Source organism: Polypterus senegalus, chromosome 2 (genome assembly GCF_016835505.1).
Source record: "Polypterus senegalus isolate Bchr_013 chromosome 2, ASM1683550v1, whole genome shotgun sequence".
In the NCBI taxonomy this organism is placed as follows: Eukaryota; Metazoa; Chordata; class Cladistia; order Polypteriformes; family Polypteridae; genus Polypterus; species Polypterus senegalus.
The window spans coordinates 301732796-301755665 of record NC_053155.1 but is presented as its reverse complement, the minus strand read 5'-3'; the positions used below and the strand labels follow the sequence as shown (position 1 = coordinate 301755665).

General features: G+C 39.1%; 1 protein-coding gene across 2 annotated transcripts in view; it reads right to left on the bottom strand.

Annotated features, from left to right (window-relative positions):
* Positions 1-22870, bottom strand: part of fndc3a (fibronectin type III domain containing 3A) — a 378322-nt gene that overhangs the window by 68803 nt on the left and 286649 nt on the right. For both annotated transcript variants that reach the window (XM_039745857.1, XM_039745858.1), the window contains 7 exons: positions 17638-17795; positions 15240-15299; positions 14309-14447; positions 9160-9213; positions 8935-9059; positions 7073-7250; positions 1550-1636 (listed from right to left, as the gene is read on the bottom strand). In XM_039745857.1, coding sequence (XP_039601791.1) covers positions 1550-1636; positions 7073-7250; positions 8935-9059; positions 9160-9213; positions 14309-14447; positions 15240-15299; positions 17638-17795 — 801 coding nt within the window. The remainder of the gene's footprint in view (positions 1-1549; positions 1637-7072; positions 7251-8934; positions 9060-9159; positions 9214-14308; positions 14448-15239; positions 15300-17637; positions 17796-22870) is intronic.

The window sequence follows — 22870 nt, the reverse complement described above, 5'->3', positions numbered from 1 at the left end:
AATAAAACTGACTAAAAAAAAATTAAAATAAAAAAGCTAACCTTTACAAGTACCATAAATTACACCGGCTGTTACAGACTGAAGTCAAATGTATGTTTTTATTGTAAAATAGTAAGACTTAAGAGCAGTTTACTTCTTAAAACGGAGTGGTGCAGGATCGAACTCGCGACCTTCTGATTCCCAGTCGGCAGCTGATTCTATTGCTCCACGGAGGCAGTCATAATAAACATGTGTCAATGTCGCATGTTAAGGCGGCTTTTTGTTTCTGCAGTTATATTTTTGAATGAAAGCGCAATTGTTGTGTTAGATTTGTACCTTCTGTGAAAATGTTTCTTTGATATTTGGACTTCAGGCTTCATACATTATATAGTGTATGCCTACATTTTGTAATCTACTACTAGAATATAAAAAACATTTCTGTTTTAACAATGTGTTTACACAGATTACTGTAGAAACGGAACAGACATGAAATGCGTGTGTTCCAAACAATGATCTATTTTTCCACTCTAAAACTCCACTTCACTCCCAGAAAATCAATCAAGGCATGAGCTGGGAGAAATTTGTGCACGTTCTAAGTCGGTGGGAGGATGGAATAGCCGGCTACTTGCAGCTTTTCTTTTATCAGCACATTTAGATTAACAAAAGACGCTGGCGGAGAGGTGAGAACGGTTTTAAGAAGCGACTTAAGGTGGGATGGATTTACGAGTTTTTTCGTAGGCTCTGGTAATTCTAGTGTTAAGTCTCTACCTCTTTGATCTGGTTATGGATGTGTTGACTCATGAGATAAAAGACCAGTCCTCCTGGTGTGTGCTCTTTGCTGATGATCAGAATTCAGAATTCAGTCAGCAGGGGAAGCAATTGAAAAGAGTGGATACATTTAATCAATGGTAGTGCAAGATGGAAAACTAGATGCAGGTATAACCCAGAGTACATTGTGGATGAAACAATTAGATGAAGATATCAGGAGTATTGTTAAAGAATTAAGGAGAAGGTTATAGGTAAGTTTTTAAGACAGTGGTAGGACCAGCAATGATGTTAGGAACAGAAACATGGGCAGTAAAGGAAGCACAGGAGAAGTTGATGGATTCTCAGGAATGATAATGTTGAGATGGATGTGTGGAGTTACAAAAAAGAAAGAAAAAGAAATGAGACTATCAAAGGTACAACAATAGTGGGAGAGCTATATAACAAAGTACCAGAAAGAATGTTGAAGTGGTATGGACATGTGATGAGGACAGACAAATTTGTGTGCAAAAGAGAGATGGGAATGAAAATACAGGGGAAGGAACTAAACAAAGTAAAAAGTTCTGAAAGAAAAGGCCCTGACTGGACAGGAGGTACAGGACTGAGCTGTATGAGGAAAGTTAATCAAGGACACGGACCCTAAAAAAGAAGACAACAACGAGGAAGAAGTAGACAGCAAAGAAGAATGCAAGGAATTACAGTACATGTATAACAGATCTGACACATTTATAATTTAAAAAATGTATACGACCGGTTCACTAGAAACATATATATGAAAAGGATTAAAAAAACATTTGGTTCTTACGCGAAATCTGTAGGTGGTGCTTCTTCTTAGATTCTTAACTGTACAACTTAGTTCTTCTCCATCATACTTTGGTTTAAAACCGTAACCCTAGGAAAAATGGATAAGAAGTGACAATGTGGACACAAATCAAGCAGAATGCAATTACAGTGCACTTTAAAATTTGTTGAATTGACACCTTATGTGTACTTTCAAATTGCATTTAGTTCAAGCAGCTTTACCACAACAATGTCTCTCACTGTAACAGACTGGCGATTTCAAGTCTGAAAATACTTTAATACAAACATCATCCAAGCCAATAAAAATTAACAATACAAATAAAATATAGATTGAGACAAACACGACAAGTCCATTTACAGAATTGGATGTAAATGTAGCCATAGGAAAACTTTTGGAGCATCCTCCTTAAAGTAAACACTTGAGATAACTGCCAGCAATCTGAAACCACCAAATGACTCCAGAAACTATGAGCTGCCCCTGATATTTGAATTGAGCTTGACTTAAAACTGCTAGTCTCTGCCAAAGCCACATGTACCCTAAGGTAATGTGGTCAGAGGCTTAGAGCAACTAAAGCACAGTGCAGAAGATGAAACAGAGTCTTTTATTTGTAATGTGTTATCAAGTCTCTCCTGCTAGTCAATTAGCCACAAATGAGTTCTAAAGCCAGGCTCAGTGAGAGAGAAAGGCTTTATTTTATGGTACCTTTTTGCTGTTACTTTGAGATCTTTATTCACTACTATACAAATAACACAATCTCAAAACTGCCTAGCAGACCAGACTATACACCTGTTGCACTGGGATGCTAGACACCAGTCTACTGTCAGGCCAACTCAGTTGGAGCCAAATTCGAATTGGCACATACCTTGGGCATGTGAGACAATAACCAGGGTACCTGGAGAAAAGTCCACATAGACACAACAAGAATGTACAACACTTACGGAGACTTGAACCCTGCACGTGTGTCACTGAGCCTGGCTTTTAAAACTTATTTGTGTCATTATTCAGGAAGTGGATGTAGAGGTGGTGCACACCTACAAGTACTTGGGGGTCCAAATCAATGAGAGATTCGACTGGTCTCATAACACACAGGAACTAGAGAAGAAAGGACATAGCAGGTTCTTCCTTAGGAGACAGTGTTCCTTTAATGTGGGAAGTGACATCCTTCCCATCTTCTACATGTGTCCAAGTCCATATTTTACATGGATATCTTTCACAACTCTGTGAAGGCCAGTGTGATGTTTTACACTGTGGTGAACTGGGGCAGTAACATCACTTTAAGAGAGGCCCACAGAAAGCTAATTAAAAAGGGCAGGCTCAATTATATAACACACGTGGACCACCTTGAAGTTGTAGCAAAGGATTAAAACAAAAATGAGTGCCATTATAAAAGTGTGTCAAGAAACACAAATGGGGCTCCTTTATACCAACAGCAATACACATGTATAGTGTCTAACTGTGACTTGGACTGCCAAGCCAGAAGTTTTCTTTCTTTTTAAATTTTCTTCCTATTTAATCATTCTTGTGTGTGCCCAGACCATTATGTGTTTATATCTCAGTCAGGGCAGTTGCTGGGATGGTCCTTTAGGGATGAGGCTGCAGTTGTGACACACTAGGCTGGCTAATATGGGCAGCTGTTTAAAGCTAATCCTCCAGCTAGAATGATGGACATCTCAGGGTCCATGGTTCTTGAGTCTGATCCTTCAAATAGCTGTAAACCACCCAATCTCACTGTGATTGCGCTGGTGGTAAACCAGATGAAGGTAGGGAAGGCTGCAGGGATCTGTGATATCTAGGATGAACTTCTCCAAGCTGGTGGTAAGGTTGTCTTCCTACCATTACAAACAATCATTGCTTCTATTTGGGAGACAGGCATCATCCCTGTCCCGATATCCCTCAAAAGGACAAAGGTCCAAGTCTTTAGAGTCCTGGTGTTGCCTGTTTTGATATATGGTTGGAGAATCCTTGGGCACCACTGCTTTGAATGAGTGGTTGCTGACGGAGTCCCAAACGAGGCACATTGCCAGCATTGTCAGGGAGCATCAGTTATGGCACTCCGGCTGTGTGGCGCAGTTCCCCGAGGGTGATCTGGCTCGCAGGATCCTCATTGTTGAGGACCTAAGTGGCTGGACCAGACCATGGGGAAGCCCGCATAACACCTGGCTGCAGTAGATAGATGGTCATTTCCGCAGGGTGGGACTGAACCGTGTGTCTGCTCTGGAGGTTGCCAACCAGGATTCTGAGCTGTTTCGTTATGTGGTGAGTACCACAATGCGCAATAGCAGTTCATGCTCCACAACCTGACCTCACCTTGTCCAAGCAAGGGATCCACCAGTGACAGTACAGATTATATAGCAACACCATATTTACTGTACTTACCCATCCTACTTGGTCATTCTACCTGTGTAAAGTATCAAGATCTAGATGTACCCAGAACTTGCTTCACACAGCATGTAGAACTTGATACTGAATTATGCCCATTTGGATGCAATGCATTGTATCCATGACTGCCTTCCTTTGCAACCCATTGGACTTCGTCAATACATATGCCACGATTGGAAACGTACACCTTTCGCATAATTTTGATGAAATTCCTTAATACACATCACACAGTTTGTGCAGATTCAGTGCTGGGTAAATGGATTTGTCATAGTTTAAGTGAAATGCAAGTAGTTCATAATGAGTGAAAAATGACACTCACTCATAACTTTGCCAAAAATGGGTGTCTGCAAAAACCTCTATGTGGAGCAGTACCAGCTCTGGACTGGTTTACCCACTATGCCTTGCAGTATCAGGAGATTTAAAAACACCAATGTTATCTGCAGCAACTTCAACAAGCAAATGGTATACTGTGACTTTTCTGACACTGATCAGATTAGCTGTTTGTTTCAACAACTATTTTCTCTAACAAGCTGTCATTGACCCATCGTAAACAGTCCAAATGATCATGATCAATCAGACATCTATAGACCGGGGTTGCCTGTAAATGAGCAGCAATGAGGTACAAGATTGTCACCAATAGTATGAAACTTACGCTAAATATGGACATCACTGTCTCTTAACAGGTCAGAGTCTATTTCATGTACATGTTAGCATCTGATGACAAATTCATATCATCATCCCTATTGCTTGATTTAAGCAATGGTTCAGTCTTAGATTGTTCTAAAATTAGCTTTATTGCTATTTTTTATGCCAACATGTTTCTGGTTGAAGTTTCCACCTCATTAATGAATACTGATAACCTAACATAACATTATCATAAAGTAGCACAACACATACAAATATTCATGACTTTTGGCAGCATGATATTATTTCATCCATAGATGGCAGGAAAATATTGCCCCGAGAGATGTCCCGGCTTAACAGTTTAAAGCGGGTTATTACACTTCACCCCGAGTCTGACTCTGGCTTAACCAACTTTAAATACAAGTTCAAAACCAAGTCACACCAAAGAGGCTAGACTGATGCTAATTATCATCTGAAATACGACAGAAACAATGGATGCAACTACAGTGCGGGGATACAAGGCCAAAGAACTGGAAAGTGTGGAGCAATGTTTGGTAAAAACAATCAAAGCCTTGCAAGATCTGTATAAAAAAAAAAAAAAAAAACTGAGCACATTCAGTATGGGTATGTAACCATGACATTGGAGTAATGGTGGTACCTCTCTCATTCACACCTTGGGATAGTCCAGCAAAGCATTCTCGCACTTGCTTTCTTCTGTTTCTTTTGCTGATGCTAATAATCGGTATTGGATGCTGTGCAGTATTAACAGCATGACACAGTCTTTGTTACCATCAAGCAGATACAAATCAAATAAAACCTGTCAGCTTCAACCGATGTTTAACTCTTTGAGGGATGAATATTTTTTTCCAAAAAGCTCACAAAGCAATGGTTTTACACATAAATCAACATAAAACATTTGTTGCTGCGTGCTATGTGGGAGTGGCTTGATGGCCAGCAGGAATGCATGGTGGGCTGGCGGCCTGTCTTCCCATTAAGGGTCATTGTAAGTGGCAGACCTCACAGGTGAACGTTGCTGTAGACACATCAGCTACACCAATGTGTTGAGCACCACGATCAGCTGGGGACCGACCAGCTAATGCTGGTACCTCAATTTCGCTTTCAAACTCTGTCTCACTTGCATCAAAATCAGAGTCAGAGTTTGTTGTTGTTGTCAGTCAGTTTTATCACACATAACAAAATGATAATTCCCCATTCAAGGAGAATAAAGTCGGCCAAGGCTTTGCGGAGAAGAATTCAAAATTACATAAGCAAAATAAATGTGGAAAAACAATGAAGCTTAGTGTGAAGATGTGTGACGTGAATTTAATAAGACCTAGAAATTATTGAGCACATGCTGTAAAATTGTGTAAATGATTTATGAAATAAATACAAATACCACATTAAGTCAGTTAGACTTAGAGTAGCACACAATCCATTAAACATGTAGCTTTATATTCCAAAAGCATAGCAAAAACAAACAATGGTTTCACATGTATATATGTGATAACATGCATTTAGGTCTGTGGTGAAGTGCAATTCTAGATAAATTAAACACAGCGTGCTCGGGTTTCATAGGTGGATGGGTGCTTGCAGAGTTGGGCAGCCACAGGATGTGCAGTGGGGATGGCGAACTGATTACTAAATTAGTCAGCTGTTCCACATCAGTACTTCCGCGGGTTTGCTGGTAATCAGAATGCCGCACCCACGGAGTTATAAGAGGAGAGTGGGGAATCGAAAAGAAAGGATAAAGAAAGACAGGAAGTTGAAACAGAAGAATGAAACAGAACGAAGAGAGACAGGATTGTGGCATAGCCGCTAATACTGGGTGGAGGCAGGCAGATGGGTTTGGATTCCAAAAGGAGAAAAAATATGGTGCTTGAGTGGCAGGGTACATCCTGCTGAGCGATCAGGTAGCATTAGTGACTGACTGCTCCAATTGGGCTCCCGCTGGCAGTCGAACGGCGTACAACAGAAAAGTGTTTGTTGGGTTCATGTTTTTGCAAAGAATGGCACTGAAGTACATGAGTAAGGCTTGACACACCCCAGAAGTGGGGTTTTTAAATCCCTGTTTAATTTTGGTTTTTAAAAATAAAAACACTATTGCACCTTACTCTTCTTTTTAAATGTCCTCATTGCCCTGCCTGACCTGAGTTCATGACTATCGACAGATCTGGGTTCAAGGAGTAAGGCAGTTGTAGCAATCTGGGCCATCTCAATATGACATGTCATGTGTACGCCTTAAATGGTTATTTTAAATGGTAATTTTACAACAATAAATATTTATTTACATAATACAAAACAGGTAAACATCTTAGTTGATTTTGGAATATTTTCACTTAAGATTTTACCAATTGACATTACAGAGCGAAAAATGTTACATTAATTGATAAGCTTAAAAAATAATCCATGCAAATTTACAAGGAACTACCTTGCAAAATACAATAAAAACACACAAATAACAGCAATATCTTTTATTGTAAAAGTTTACTATAAATGAATGAATGACTAAATAAATGCACTTACTGAACTTTCATCCTCCATCTCCAAAATATAAGAAATGTCATCTTCAGCTAATGCTACTCCTGAGGTTTTCTTCCACTGGAGCGTTAGCCAGGTCACCCCAGATTTTAAAAGCTCTGGTTTAGCTGGTGGTAAGGGAACACTGCCTGAGGTGTACAAATCAACTGTTTCACTGAAGCCACTGTTGAGAAAAAAGAAATAGCACAATATATACTTTTTAAATGTAGGTGACTTATATAATAATTTCTAATGCATAACTAAATTGGAATCTTTAACTTGTCTAATCCCTTTAAAATAAATTTGCTTACCTAATATCTTCATCTTTGTGTGTGTGTGTGTGTGTGTGTGTGTATACTACAGACTACAGCTTTACCTTCTATTTACATCACCAGCAGGTATGAAGAAAATGTGTACTATACTACTTTCTGCTGTATTTTCTACTTTAGATGTTCCTTATTTTTATTTACAAAATAAAGTGCTGACAGGAAAGATACTTTTGTTGTGAAAAACGGTCTTTGAACACATGATGAATAATTTAACCTAACATTCTGTAAGTACAGAGAATGTCAACATCACAGTAAGTGAGAGATTAAAGGGATAGGGTCTGCACACAAATTCTAAAAGTATGCATGGAGTGACATATAGGTGCATTTGGGGACTTAATGGGTGTGAAAATTGGATTATTTTACAATACCGCATGCAGGTCATCCACTTGAAACTAAGCATGTTCAGGCCCAGCCAGTACCTGGGTAAGAGACCATCCAGGAAAAGCTTGGGTTGCTACTGGACAAGCGTTAACCCTGTGGTCTGTGTGTGGATCCCAGTGACAGGAACTCAGTACTGTAAAAATTGGCATAGTCCTTTGGATGAGATGTAAAACCAGGGGCCAAACTCTTGTGGTCATAAAATATCTACCTGGTCATACTTCATAAACAGTAGGGTGTATCACAATATCCTGGCTAAATTGCCCACCCATCATTCTGTATCTTTAATTATTATCTCTCTCAACCCTTCAACATCTAAGAGCTCATGTGTGGTGAGTGTACTGGTGTAAAAATGCCTGCCATCACTTTATCCAGGTAGATGATACACATTAATGGTGGTTGAAGTGGCTCCTCACTCACTATGTAAAGTGCTGCGAGTAGTGAGAAAAGTGCTATATAAATGTAAAGAATTATTATTATTATTATTATTATTATTATTATTTCAAAGAGTCAGCTAGCCCATTTTTGTTCAATAAACATTTTAAATTTAAAAATGACAGTGATAATAGAATGTAATTACATGTGTAAGTAGACACTTGGTTTTTAACAGCACTTTAAAATATCAACCAGTTAAAAAAGTTCCCATTTTAGGGTCCCCCGGTTAATGAAAACATCGATATGTCAATGATGGGGGTGTGTGTGTTTGTGTGTCACAGCTTTTTGAGGAAGGTCTAGAGCTAAAACGGCTGGATGGAAAAATAACAAACGTGAAACTTAAGCCTGTAATGAGATGACGATGAGCTGATTAGTTTTTGAGCCAAATTGCACAAGAGGCACTCTAGAAAAACCCTCAAATACCGTAATTCTGCAATTAATTATGAATTCTTCTCGTCAATGGCTATTGTAATGACCTATTTAATGATAAGAAAGATCAGCATCAGAGCGGTAAATAATTACTGAAATGTTACAGAATAGTTTGGGTAACTTGATTCCCAGGGCACAAAGCCTATCGACACTCCCATCGAATTTTTTCAGTGTGAGATTACTTAAAACCTTTTTTAACTAATCTTTACATAAGGAGTTCCAATAATTGTGGAGGGGACTGTAGTTATCTTGTTGTTCAAAGGAAAATAAGTCTGACCAATTACAGGAAGCCATTACCTGATGCCCATATCATTTTTAGCAGCAAGCCGAAATGCGTATTTTGTAGCTGGTGATAATTTGGTCACTTTGTACTGCTTTTGAGGCCCATAGAAACATTGTGTAAATTCACCATTTCCTTTACCCTAAGGGAGAAAAAACATGGAAAAGATATGGCATTTATATATTATAGACAAGAAATGGTAATACACAGCTTAGCCGGTGAATACTAATAATTATAAATACCTCATCCCACTCCAAAATATAATTTTGGATTTTTGAACCATTGTCACACGTGGCCTGTAGAAGAAAAGAAAACATGATAGTTTATTATATGAAGAGGAAGAATTATGCCACTATGACATCTTTACAGATTACAGAAACTGCATTTCTGTTTATTACACGTATGAAATACACTCACCAGCCACTTTATTAGGTACACCTGTTCAACTGCTTGTTAACGCAAATATCTAATTGCCATTTAGGCTTGCAGACATTATTAAGATGACCTGCTGAAGTTCAAATTCGAAAATCAATTGGGGGAAAAAGGTGATTTAACTGACTTTGAACATGGCATGGTTGTTGGTGCAAGACGGGCTGGTCTAAGTATTTCAAAAACTGCCAATCTAATGAGATTTTCATGCACAACCATCTCTAGGGTTTACAGAAATGGTCCAAAGAAGGGAAAATATCCAGTGAGTGGCAGTTGTCTGGGTGAAAATGCCTTGTTGATGGTAGAGGTCAGAAAAGAAATGCCAGACTGGTTCGAGCTGACAGAAAAGCAAAAGTAATTCAAACAACCTCTTGTTACAACCGAGGTATGCAGAAGAGCATCTCTGAACACACAACACGTTGAACCACGAATCAGATGAGCTACAGCAGCAGGAGACCAAACCGGGTGCCACTCAGCTAAGAAAAGGCAACTAAGGCTACAATTCACACGGGCTCACCAAAATTGAACAGAAGACGACTGGAAAAATGTTGCCTGGTCTGAGAAGCCTCAATTTCTGCTGCGACATTCGGAGAGTAGGGTCAGAATTTGGCGTCAACAACATGAAAGCATGGTTCCATTCTGCCTTCTATGAATGGTTCAGGCTGATAGTGGTGGTGTAGTGGAATGAGGCATATTTTCCTGGCACACTTTGGGCCTCTTATTACCAACTGAGCATTGTTTAAATGCCACAGCCTACCTAAGTATTGTTGCAGACCATGTCCACCCCTTTCAGCAGGATAATGTGCCATGACACAAAGCCGAGAACATATCAACCTGGTTTCTCGAACATGACAATGAGTTCACTGAACTCAAATGGCCTCCAGAGTCACCAGATCTCAATCTAATAGAGCACCTTTGGGATGTGGTAGAATGGGAAATTCACATCATAGATGTGCAGCTGACAAATCTGCAGCAAATGTGTGATGCTATCAAGTCGAATTCCAGAAGAATGTTTCTAGTACCCTGTTGAATCTATGCCATAAAGAAATATGGCAGTTCTGAAGGCAAAAGGGGGTCCAAACCCGTATTAGCAAGATGTACCTAATAAAGAGGCTGGTGAGTGTAGAGTGATATACTAATGCAATTAAAACAGGTTCTTTTCATTTTTAACATTTGTAAATGGCAAAAGAGTTTAATGGGTTGTCTTATCTAAACATGTACCTCAAAACTGAAAATTACATACGCTTTGTGGTGCGCTAGTATACCGAGTACTCCTTGACAGGGGGTGGTGTGCAAAATATAAACTTCTTTTGTTTTTCTTACCTTACCTTCTGCATCATCATGTCCAGTATCTGCCTATTTGTTGTCATTATCACTTTAAGGGAAACCTCTACTATGTTTCCAACAGCAAAACCTCCACAGATAAACTGCCTCTTCAGCTTTTCTGCCAGACCTTGAAAGGACTGACTAGTAATCTCAATGCCTATTCCCAAAAACACTTTAATGAAACTTTGTTGTTTGCAATTTGTTCCATTTACAAGAGTTTCACAGCTTGAATAACAATTGTTCAATCGATATCTTCCTTTTTTATGACCCTTAAAGCATAAGCCTGTACATTAGCCTTAACATTTGATTATAAAATTAAGAAATATTCATTTATTCTCACTGGTCTTTACAGCATAAATATCCAGGATACTGTAACTACTGGTACTATACATAATACACATATACTGTAAATGACATTACATTTATTTATTTATTTTAAATGGGCAGTGTTAATAATGACTGGATTATTAGCTTGGTATACAGTCATCCAATGATCTGTCAGTGAAAATATTGTAATCGTTGTTATAACTGATACTTAAATTTCTATTCAATGGATTTAGAATAATTTATACTTATTTAACACAACAGTATTTCCACTGGAAAGGCTAAGTACTGTATATGTTTAGATTAATTTTCTCATCTTTTGCTGGCTAGACTTCTGCTATGCTAAATAAACTACACTTTATTTTACTAAAATAGAGTTGTTAAATACTTCTCTATCAGCAAAATGTTCATATTCATTAATTTATACATAAATAACAGTGGAAATAAGAGTGGTACAGGATATGTACAAGGGAAGTGTGACAGTGGTGAGGTCTTGGGTAGGAAGGAAAGATGCGTTTCAAGTGGACGTGAGATTAGATCAGATCAGATCAGATCGATAGATCGATAGATAAGCTCTGAGCCCTTTCATATTTATAATGGTCAGGTTGACAAACATGATTAGACAGGAGTCCCCGTGGACTATGATGTTTGCTGATGACATTGTGATCTGTAGCAATAACAGGGAGCAGGTCGATGAGGCCCTGGAGAGGTAGAGATATGCTCTAGAGAGGAGAGGAATGAAGGTCAGTAGGAACAAGACAGAATACATGTGTGTAAAGGAGAGGAAGGTCAGTGGAATGGTGAGGATGCATGGAGTAGAGTTGGCGAAGGTGGATGAGTTTAAATACTTGGGCTCAACAGTAGAGAGTATTGGAAATTATGGAAAAGAGGTGAAAAAGAGAGAGCAGGCAGAGTGTAGTAGGTGGAGAAGAGTGTCATGAGTAATTTGTGACAAGACGGGTACCAGCAAGAGTGAAAGGTAAGGTTTACAGGACGGTATTGACATCAGCTATGTTATGTGCTGGAGATGGAGGCACTGACCAAAAATCAGGAGACAGAGCTGGAGGTGGTGGAGTTAAAGATGTTAAGATTTGCATTGGGTGTGATGAGAATAAACAGGATTAGGAACAAGTACATTAGAGGGTCAGCTCAGGTTGGACAGTTTGGAGACAAAGTCAGAGAGGCAAGATTTGTTGATGTGTTGGTTTGGACAAGTGCAGAGGAGAGATGCGGAGTATATTAGGAGAAAGATGCTAGGGATGGAGCTCACAGGTAAGAGGAAGGCCTAAGAGAAGGTTTATGGATGTGGTGAGAGAGGACGTGCAGTTGGTGGGTGTGACAGAGCAAGAAGACGAGGACAGGAAGATATGGAAGGAGATGATCCGCTGTGGCGACCCCTAACAGGAGTAGCTGAAAGATGAAGATGATGATTAATTTATACAAGCAGCATACAGTAAGTATATCAAGGACATGCTACTGATATTCTACATTGTATGTGTGTGTTTCATTGTATACAACATGATTTTGAAGGTGCACAGTAATCAGGGGCTCATAGTCATAGAGAAAAGTCTAGGTGAGCTAGGCCAGCTGTCAGCAAGACATCTTCTTGATGATTTTAGGCCAATATTATAGTTTGCATCTATTTCTGATGTGTTCACTGATATATCTAATGTACAATTATAAACATACACAGTTAATGAGTTCTACAGAAGTCCTTGAACTACAACAAATGGGGAAAAAAGTTTCAGTTTAAAGGAAAGATAATAATAACTATTTACATTTATATATTGTTTTTCTCACTACACAAAGGACTTCAGTGAGTGGGGAGCCACTTCAACCAAACACTAATGTGTAGCATCCACCTGGATGATGGGACAGCAGCCATTGTTGCGCCAATGTGCTCACCACACATTAGCTGTTAGGTGGTGAAGTGGCAAGATATAACTAGCCAATTAGAGACAGGGGATGATTAGGAACCCAGAATGACTAAGCCGTGGTAGCCGGGACACCGGGATACACCGTAATTGTTATGAAAGATGCCCAGGGATCATTTTTGACCACAGAGAGTGAGGATCTTGGTTTTACATCTTATCTGAAGGATGAGCGCAGCACAGTGTCCCCATTACTGCATTGGGGCATTGGAATTCACATTCAGACCACAGGGTAAGAACCCCCTGCTGGCCTCACCATGGGTAGAATTCTACGCCCTTTGTCAGATCAGACGTCAAAGAAGCTCCCTGAGTCAAAAAAATATATATCATCCAGTCATTTTTAATGCAGTCAACTTTTACCTTTTTCTATTTTGATTCAGACATGTATGTCCCCATACATCATAACACAGAGTTTTTCTAGAAAAATACTGGAGATGGTAAATTAAAATTGAAACTGCATACAACTATTGACTGAAATATCACCAATCACAATTCAGAATTACACTTTACAGCAACATTTTTGTCATATAAGATAAGACAATCTAGCAGGTTCTTTTATTTATGAGTGCTTATCCCATGCAGTCCTCCTAATCTTAGCCCCTCTAACACAGGTATGCTCAGTACCCTGAGAGTGAAGCATAAAAGAACAGGTAAGGTTGCTTTCTGTTTCTATGCACCAACAATCTGGAATGCTTTACCACTGGAGATACGAGGAAGCAGTAGAGCAGAACACCTAAGACAAGCTGCTACTAAGAAGTCACCTCTTTACTTTGATTTTCACACCCACCTAAGAACTGCTTCATACAGGGGGAGAGGAGGAAATTAGTACTTTTCACCAAATGCAATTCTATATGCTGTTTTATAGGCTACTAACTAATCACTACTTTGGTGCGACTTCTTCTTTTCCAGTACTCTGTGATGGCACTATGTACCACTGCCCCCTGGTCATCTGAGTATGCTGCACCCAGCTGAGATGCTGGGAAGATGAAGAAAGCTCCACATGAGTGTTCTGTTAATGGTGACCTGTTTATGGCCTGCAGAATGCCCAGAGAATGCTGGGCCGCTCTTTTTGGCCTTGGAACCCTACAAGGGTTATTTTCTCCAACATCCCACCAACTGGAGTTTTTATATCCTATTCTCTCTGGTCATGTTAAGTTAATTTGTTAATTAACTGTGGCCATGATTTGTTATTAAGATGGACATTCTGATTCTCTACTGTTATAAATACCTTTTTGTGATTCTTATTGTAAAGAACTACTTTCAAGGTATGAAAATGTGTGATATAAATGCTGATGATGTTACTTCTGATGGAGTGCTTACTCTCCTTCATAAAGCCAAAAATTGTCATACAGAGAGAGTTTAAGACATGTTTTTTTATTACCTTCCACTGCAATAGAAGAGAATTTTTGGTCCCACTGGCTTTTCGGGGTGGATTTGGTATGTCTGGTTCACAGGTCAATGTTGTGAAGCTCACTGGTTCTGAAGGGATTCCTTGCAAACAGCTGCATTGTGCTTGGACTCTAAAACATTTAAAGCACAAAATTAATTAAAAAAGCAATTATACTGTATAATTATCATGATGGAACATTTCAATTTTAGACACCCTTAAATTTCACTATCAGTTGGTGTAATAACTTCCTTTAAACTAACCTACCTACCTTTCATTAGAAAAACATCTCTATACTCCATGACCACTACAAGATTGTTAATAGCATAAACATGGATCATGATCTCTAATTCTAATACTGAATTGTACTGAGATATACTGATTGTTTCCTCTATAATCACTGTGTCTCTCCCTAAATGATCACATGTATCAATAACAGTGCATTTTGACCTAAACTGCTAAACAGACAGTGAAGATGGTGAGACTCCATTCTCTGGTCTGAGAGGGAGCCTCATTTAAATGTACAAGGCAGCAAGGAGCATCACTACAGCAGGCAAAACCATGGGCAGATGGACTTTATAAACTGACATTCACATTCTTATTATCTGTCTAGGCTAGCACTGCCTTTGTTTTCACAGAGTGCGCAATCATGTTTTGTGTTTAGAAATGAGTCAGTAATAACTATAGAAGAACACCTTGACATACAAGAAGAGGGATTGAGAAGACAGTTTACGCAAATTCTTGGAACTGGAGAGCAGGAAAATTAAATGACTCACAAAGGAATCTTAACATGAAACCTTGCTGCTCGAACGTAAAACAGTATAGTTCATAACCATTAAGAATGCACCATGAAAGAACCATTGAGATAGTAATAGAAATCTGGACTAGCATCTGTTCTCTGAAATCAGCATAAAAGTAAACAAACCTTGCATGATAATCTGTTGCTGGTCTTAGGTCTTCCAAAGTTGTACTCAGCTCATCACCACTGCAAAAAAAAAATATACAATATGTATAACTGTTGCATGGTTTGAATTTTAAAATATTTAAAATTTTATTTGTCAGTCATTCATTGATTTTCCAACTCTTATCCAAAGCCAGGTTGTGGCGGTAACAGTCATAGCAGTGAGGCCCAAACGTCCTTTTCACCTACTCCCACAGCAAGCCCTGGGTGTTCCCCATGGTCTCCACCCTTGTGCCTATAAAACCTCTACAGAGAAGCGTCCATTATCAGATGCCCAAACCACCTCAATTGGCTTTACTCGATGCGGTGGGTCAGCAGCTCTACTCCAAGCCTCTCCCAGAATGTCAACACTTCTCACCCTGTCTCTAAAAGAGAGCCCAGTGACTTTGCAGACAAAGCTCATTTCAGCTGCTTGTAGCCATGATCTCATTCTTTCGGTCATTACCCAAAACTCATAACCATAAGTGAGGGTAGGGATGTAGACTAACTGGTAAAACGAGAGCTTTGTCTTCTGGCTTGGTTTAATCAGAATATAAGTTTACTATGTCACTGTGCAAATATTTTAAATCTGCTTTTCTTTTCTTCTCACATGTACTGCTAACACAAAGCCAGATTTAATACAGGGGCCTAGCATTTAGAATAGCTAGGCAAGCATCTTAAGACAAGACAAGTTAAGAACGACTACAAATGGGCATCGTGCACGATTTCTGTGTGTTAGAGTCAGCATTAAATTGTATCCTCACTTTGCCTTGTTTGGAATTGCATTATTCACCTAAGTCGGGGCCTGCACATGGAGAAAGAGTACAAAGCCTTGGAACATTGCCTGGCACACCTTTGAAGCCGACAGATGGATGGGAGATACCTTCATCCGATCCTAAAAATCCTTCCAATGCAAAGACGAAAATGGCAGATTCTACACAAGGTCTTGTCATGGCTTCCCATCTGTTATGCCGCGTAAACCATCATTAAAGAAAGCTAACAACAACAACATTTATTTATATAGCACATTTTCATACAAAAAGTAGCTCAAAGTGCTTTATATAATGAAGAATAGAAACGTAAAAGACACAGTAAGAAATTAAAATAAGTCAACATTAATTGACATAGAATAAGAGTAAGGTCCAATGGCCAGGGTGGGCAGAAAAAACAAAAAAAACTCTAGACGGCTGGAGAAAAAAATTAAATCTGTAGGGATTCCAGCTAAGTTATTTTCTCTTATGTGATTTCTTACCGCTGTATCATTAAGGTAGGGATATCGCCACTTTATAATATACAGTATCTATTTAGGTTCAGGTTACTTAAGATGCGACAAATGTATTTCCAGGGAGCTAGCAACTCCTAGTGGAAACACTTGGCTCCTTCTTCCCCACTACAGATCGGTATAACAACCATATAAATGCACTCACTGCCCCAATATGTCTGTTGATCTCACCATCTCTTTTCCTGCTCACTTGTGAACAAGAGGTATTTTAACTCCTACATTGAGGCAGTAACACACCTCCCAATCAGAATGCACAATCCACCTTTTTCTGCTGAGGATAATGACCTCAGATTTGGCAGTGCTGATCCTCATTTTACCGCTTCATACAGAGTAGGCAGCCCAATGAAGCCAACAGGATCACATTATCTGCCAAAAGCAGTGATGCGATTCTAAGGTCAATGAACTGGACCCCCTCCCCTACCTGACAGTGTGTTGATATCCTATCTATGAAAACCACAAACAGGTTAGGAAGCAAAGCACAGCCCTGGCTGTGTCGTCACATTTTTGCATTGGTTCATCTTTGTCTTTTCCATGCTCTTTTTCAAAATAAGCAAATTTCTTTTGTTTTGAACTTCCACATTATGCCACCACTGCCAATATTTTTCATTCCCTTTAATCTGAGGACCAACAGCACACATACACAGTACCAACAACACCTTATCTTTGCCATCCATGCCAGCCTCCACTGATTATCTCCGAGTACATGGTGCTTACAAGCTCAGAATTAATAATCCAGTTCATCATTATATCGTTAGACTTTACCCCTTTCAATTGACTTTTATTTCAAGCCTAGAGGTCTGCATGTTCAACTTGGAAAGCTTCATTTTAATATTTCTAATTTCATACATTTACATGTTTTTAGTGCATCACGTGATGTTAAACAGCATGACAATTCAAGCGTTAATGTTTTTTTTTTTTTGTAATGTTTTGTATGAAAAAGAAATGTAGCATTAGGCGATTTGCTTTACTTTGTTGAAATGTTTTGGTTTGGTTTCTGTGTTACTGTATAACCTCTTCACCACAAATAAAAGGTAACAAAACTTAAAAAAATTAAAATTAAAAATTATTTCCTGCATTTAGCTCATCATTTCCTTGACTTGCCTGTAAGCTGTTTTGAACTTCCCATCTTTTCCAGTATTGGAAAGAGACACTTCGTAAAATAAAGACTCTGGCAGGTTGGCTACATCGCTATCTCCATTTTCTGTAGTGCCAGGAGGTGACCATGAAAGGACTACTGTCCTAGCTTGAGTGTCTGACACCTGCAAATAAACAAATGAAATTCAGACCTTAACAGGATTATGAAAAAGTATTGCATAAACGTTATTAGCATTATGCAAAGGAACGCATGTTAAAACTACAGTATGAAGCACAAGCAACAGTATGATCTGGAAATGTTTTACCAAGTGCATATGATTATTCCTGATGTTTTTTGGCCCCTTCTATTCATAGACAGGTAAAACTTTATTTGCCACAAGAGGAAAATTTGGCTTTTTACAGAAACTCTTTCAATAAATAAATACATAACTAGATAGATAAATAAATAGAGTCGATTGTTTGCTTGGATCTCTGGGGTCTCCCATCCCACCTGGCACACATTTCTTTATTATCACGGGGTATCAGAAGGTGCAGCACGTATCTTTTCTAGCTCAGGCATCAAAATAGCAAACAAGCCTACTAACACTCTGCTCACTGTCCTTTTTAATGCTGAAAGCACGAAATCAGAGGCAGAGACACAGAACGCGGTTTATGGCATACCATGTGCTTCATTCCCATCTGTATATGTGGGACAAACATCAAAACAGTCACAACATGTATGCAGGAACATCACAACGCTGTCAGAAGAAAGGACTCACAGTTTCTGTTTTACGCACATACAAGTTGAACCAGGAACACATTTAAATGGAAGTTAGTGCAAGTAAAATTCAAATGGCTGAAATGGGGCTATCCACTGCAAACACCATTAACAAACATTTGGACATGAACCCAGAATGTGCAGGCTTGAAAAGAAGAACATAAAAAAGAAGATTTTATGGCCACCGCCCTTCGAACCCCACCTCATCAAACCACTACCCCACATCCACCTACATTTGCTAAATATTACCATCGGTTCCTGTACGTTTAATCTTTTTTCCTCTGATGATGACTCCTGCTAGGAGTTGAAAGCTTAGGGATAAAAAACAGTTTTGAGTTACGTGACTCATCTCCTCCCTTTGTAAATTCATTCATTTTCTCCCTTTATGGATTTCTAGCTACAAATATGCAAGCGGTACCACAGATCTTCGCTTCTATAAATTAATATAAATATACAGTACATATAAAAACACAACAAAATAATTTAAAAGGACGCAAAACTTAAAATGAAAAGTACGGAGTTAGTAGACACAGTGAGATGTTACGCAAACATATTACTGTTTATATAAAGGAGCCCCCATAGCATTTCTTGACACACTTCTGGTCAATAATCTGTTGGCTGAAAGTCCTCAGTGCTTGTGTGTCCGCGAGAGGATGTGCAACATTGCTCATAGTTGCACTCAACTTTGTTATAATTCTCCCTTTCACTGCTACCTCCAGGGGGGTCCAGAGTGTTTTAATTTGGTGGGCCTCTCTTGAAGTGATGTTACCAGCCCAGCACACAACAGCGTGGAAGATCCCACTGGCCACCACAGAGTTATAGAAGATGTGAAGGAGGATAATCTTCATATTAAAGGAATGCAGTCTCCTAAGGAAGAAGAGCCTACTCTGCCCTTTCTTAGTCTATTTTCCAAAACCAGTCCAACCTGTAATTGATGTGGACCCCAAAACTACTCATTAGAGTGGACCACCTCTACACTGACTCCCTGAACAATGGCCAGACATAGAGGCTCTTTGGTCTGGCTAAAGTCAATAATCCATTCCTTGGTTTTGCTGATGTTAAGAAGCAGACAATTTTCTTTGCACCAAGACACAAAGTTCTTCGTCTGACTCCTCTTCTTTTCCTCATCCCTCTTATCAAGTATATAATCACTGGAGAATTTCTCCCAGTAACACGACCTGGTGTTATATTTGTAGTCTGAGGTGTACAGAGTGAAGAGAAGAGCAGACAGTCCTGTTTCTTGTGGTGCTCCAGTGTTGCTTACACAGTCCTTGAGTCTCATAAACTGTGGTCTGCCTGACAGATTGTCTATTATCAGTACACCATTGGCTCATCCACCAGCGTACCTCTGAGGTTACCTCTTAACAGGGATGACTGGATGGTACTGATGGCACTGATGAATCCAAAAATCATAATCCTCACAGTGCTGCCAGCTTTGTCCAGGTAAGAATTAGCCTTGTGGAGCACATAGATAATTGCATCCTCCACTCCAATCTTTGCTTGATATTCAAACTGCAGTGGGTCCAGGTGGTCTACCACAAGAGGACTCGTATAGACCAGGACCAGTCTCTCATGATGTGAGACGTACAGTAAGTGCCACTGGTCTGTACTCATTAGGTGAAGAGGCCCCTGCCTTCTGTGGAACACGAACAATGCAGGATGTTTTCTACAGCAGCAGCACTTTCTGGGGCCTTAGGCACAGACTGAGCAGGTGACAAAGGGCACCACAAAGTATAGTATTGTAGTAGTAAAAGGAATAATATTATATTCACAATACAATACAAAAAAATGTAGCTTTTGAGCAATTATAACACGTCACTTGAAATTCTTAAAATGTATTATTTTTTTTTACCTGCCCTTGTTATTGATTGTCTTTCCATATAAATGAACTGAAGCATCAACATTTATATGGATTTATTTAGCAGAAGACATTATTTAAAGCAAATCCCAGTTGAATGCAGAAAAATGCCTGGGGAGCTTTACAAAAATTGAACTGTATGCTGTATGTCAATATTCTTCTTGTTATTTATATGTTAGACGCCCTCATTTTAAGAGATTACAAGATGGAAATACATTACAACACATTGCTTTCGAGGCTTTATTAAACCTTTAATCTTGCCAATTCCCCTTCTGCACTGCACAGATTTAACTCACTTTTAGCTGCATACTGGCTTTAAACTATATTCTTGAAGCATGCAATGCTGTCACCTATGTGGAATGGGTAAATAAATCTAAAAAAGATGGCCTTTATTTATATATACAGGTCCATGAAAAAGTATTTATCCCTTCCCGAGTTTCTAACCCTAATTTAGTATAATACAAAAGACAACCTGAGTAAACACAATGCACAGCTTTTGAATAATCATTTGATTTACTAAAGGAAAAAAGGTCACCAACACTTGTATCACTCTTGTGAAAAAGTAGCCCCAAAACCCCACCTTAGTCACCCAATGAACCAGATTTCAAGTAACACGTTAAATTAGAGTAGACACGCACAGGTTTGATTACTGTCGCTACCGATTCTTAACATCGCTTAAATGGAAATTTGCCGCAATGCGAAGTTGGCCAAAAAGTCTCAACAAGCATCATAACATGCTTCAATCAAAAGAAATTCCACAAGAAAGAAAGTGGAAGAAAGTTACTGAAATACACCAATAGGGAAAGGGAAGTAATCTCTAAAACCCTTGGACCTCAGCGAACCACCATGAGTGCCATCATCTCTAAATGGAGAACAGTTGGAACAGTGGCAAATCTGCCCAGCAGTGTCCAGTCTAGCTAAATTACTACAAGGGCGTACAAAAAAGACTCATCTAGAATGCCATGAACCAAGACAAACATGTAAGGAAAAGCAGCTCCCCTCTCAACTCAGTTAATGTCAGCATTCATGATTTCACTGAGAAAAATGGCATCCATGGGAGAGTTGCAAGGCAAAAACTGCTTCTAAACAAGAGGAACATAGAGCCTCATCTAAAATTTGCCAAAAAACACCCAGAAACTTTTGGCATGATGTTCTGTGGACTAATGAGCCAAAAGTGGACCGTTTGTGGAGGCATGAGTCACGATACCTCTGGCATACACCTAATAGAACTTTAAACAGAGTATTATGCCCATACTCAAACATGGTGATGGTAGTGTGATGGTGCGAGGATCCTATGCTACTTTAGGGCCTGGATCACTTGTCAACATTAAGGAAAGAATAAATTTAGCTCTTGGAAAGTACTGAAGAAGAATATCCTGTGATCATTCTGTGACATGAAGCTGAAGTGCAGTAGGTCAATAATGAAGAGCAAGTCCAGCACTGAATGGCTGGAAATAAAGACATAATTAAGGTTTTGGAGTGGCCTAGTCAAAGACCTGACTTGAATCCTATTGAGAAGCTGTGTCAGTTCTTCTTGTCAAAAACCCTCCAATGCTGAATTAAAACAATTCTGTAGAAAAGAATGGGCCAAATTTCTCCACACCGATTCAAAAAAAAAAAAAAAAAACCTGATCTCTTGTCACCAGAAGCATTTGATTGTAGTGGTTGCTACTAAAGATGGCACAACCAAGTAATAAGTTTAGAAGGCAATAACTGTCATATGGGTGATGCAGGTACTGGTGATTTGATTCTTCAATAAATTACATGATCACTTAAAAACTGTGTATTATATTTACTCGGGTTGTCTTTTGCATTATACTAAATGTATTTGGAGATCAGAAACATTTAAGTACTATGAATATGCAAAAATAGGGGAAATCGGGAAGGGGGCAATACATTTTGAGCCGGAGTTCAAACGATACTTCTATGTTTAAACTACACGTGCATTGAAAAAATGCAGCAAGAGATGGCTCCTTTGTAGCCAGCATAAACATTATCTGTTGTGCCCACAAGTCTCTCGCTCTTGCTGTTAAAGCATCTCTTATGGTTACGCTCATGCGTTTTCAGTACTTTTTCACTTTATTTTTGGTGTGCTGAGATTATATACAGTAATCCCTCCTCGATCGTGGGGGTTGCGTTCCAGAACCCCCCGCGATAGATGAAAATCTGCGAAGTAGAAACCATATGTTTGTATGGTTATTTTTATATATTTTAAGCCCTTATAAACTCTCCCACACTGTTAACATTATTAAAGCCCTCTAGACATGAAATAACACCCTTTAGTCAAAAGTTTAAACTGTGCTCCATGACAAGACAGAGATGACAGTTCTTTCTCACAATTAAAAGGATGCAAACATATCTTCTCTTCAAAGGAATGCGAGTCAGGAGCAGAGAATGTCAGAGAGAGAGAGCACGAGAGAAAAGCAATCAAAAAATCAATATGTGCTTTTGGGCTTTTAAGTATGCCGAAGCACCACGATAAAGCAGCATTTTTTAGAGGAGCGTCCATATCTTCTACGCCAGTGATGGCGAACCATTTAGAAACCAAGTGCTCAAACTGCAATCCAAAACCCACTTATTTATCGCAATGTGCCAACATGGCAATTTAACCTGAATACCACCTA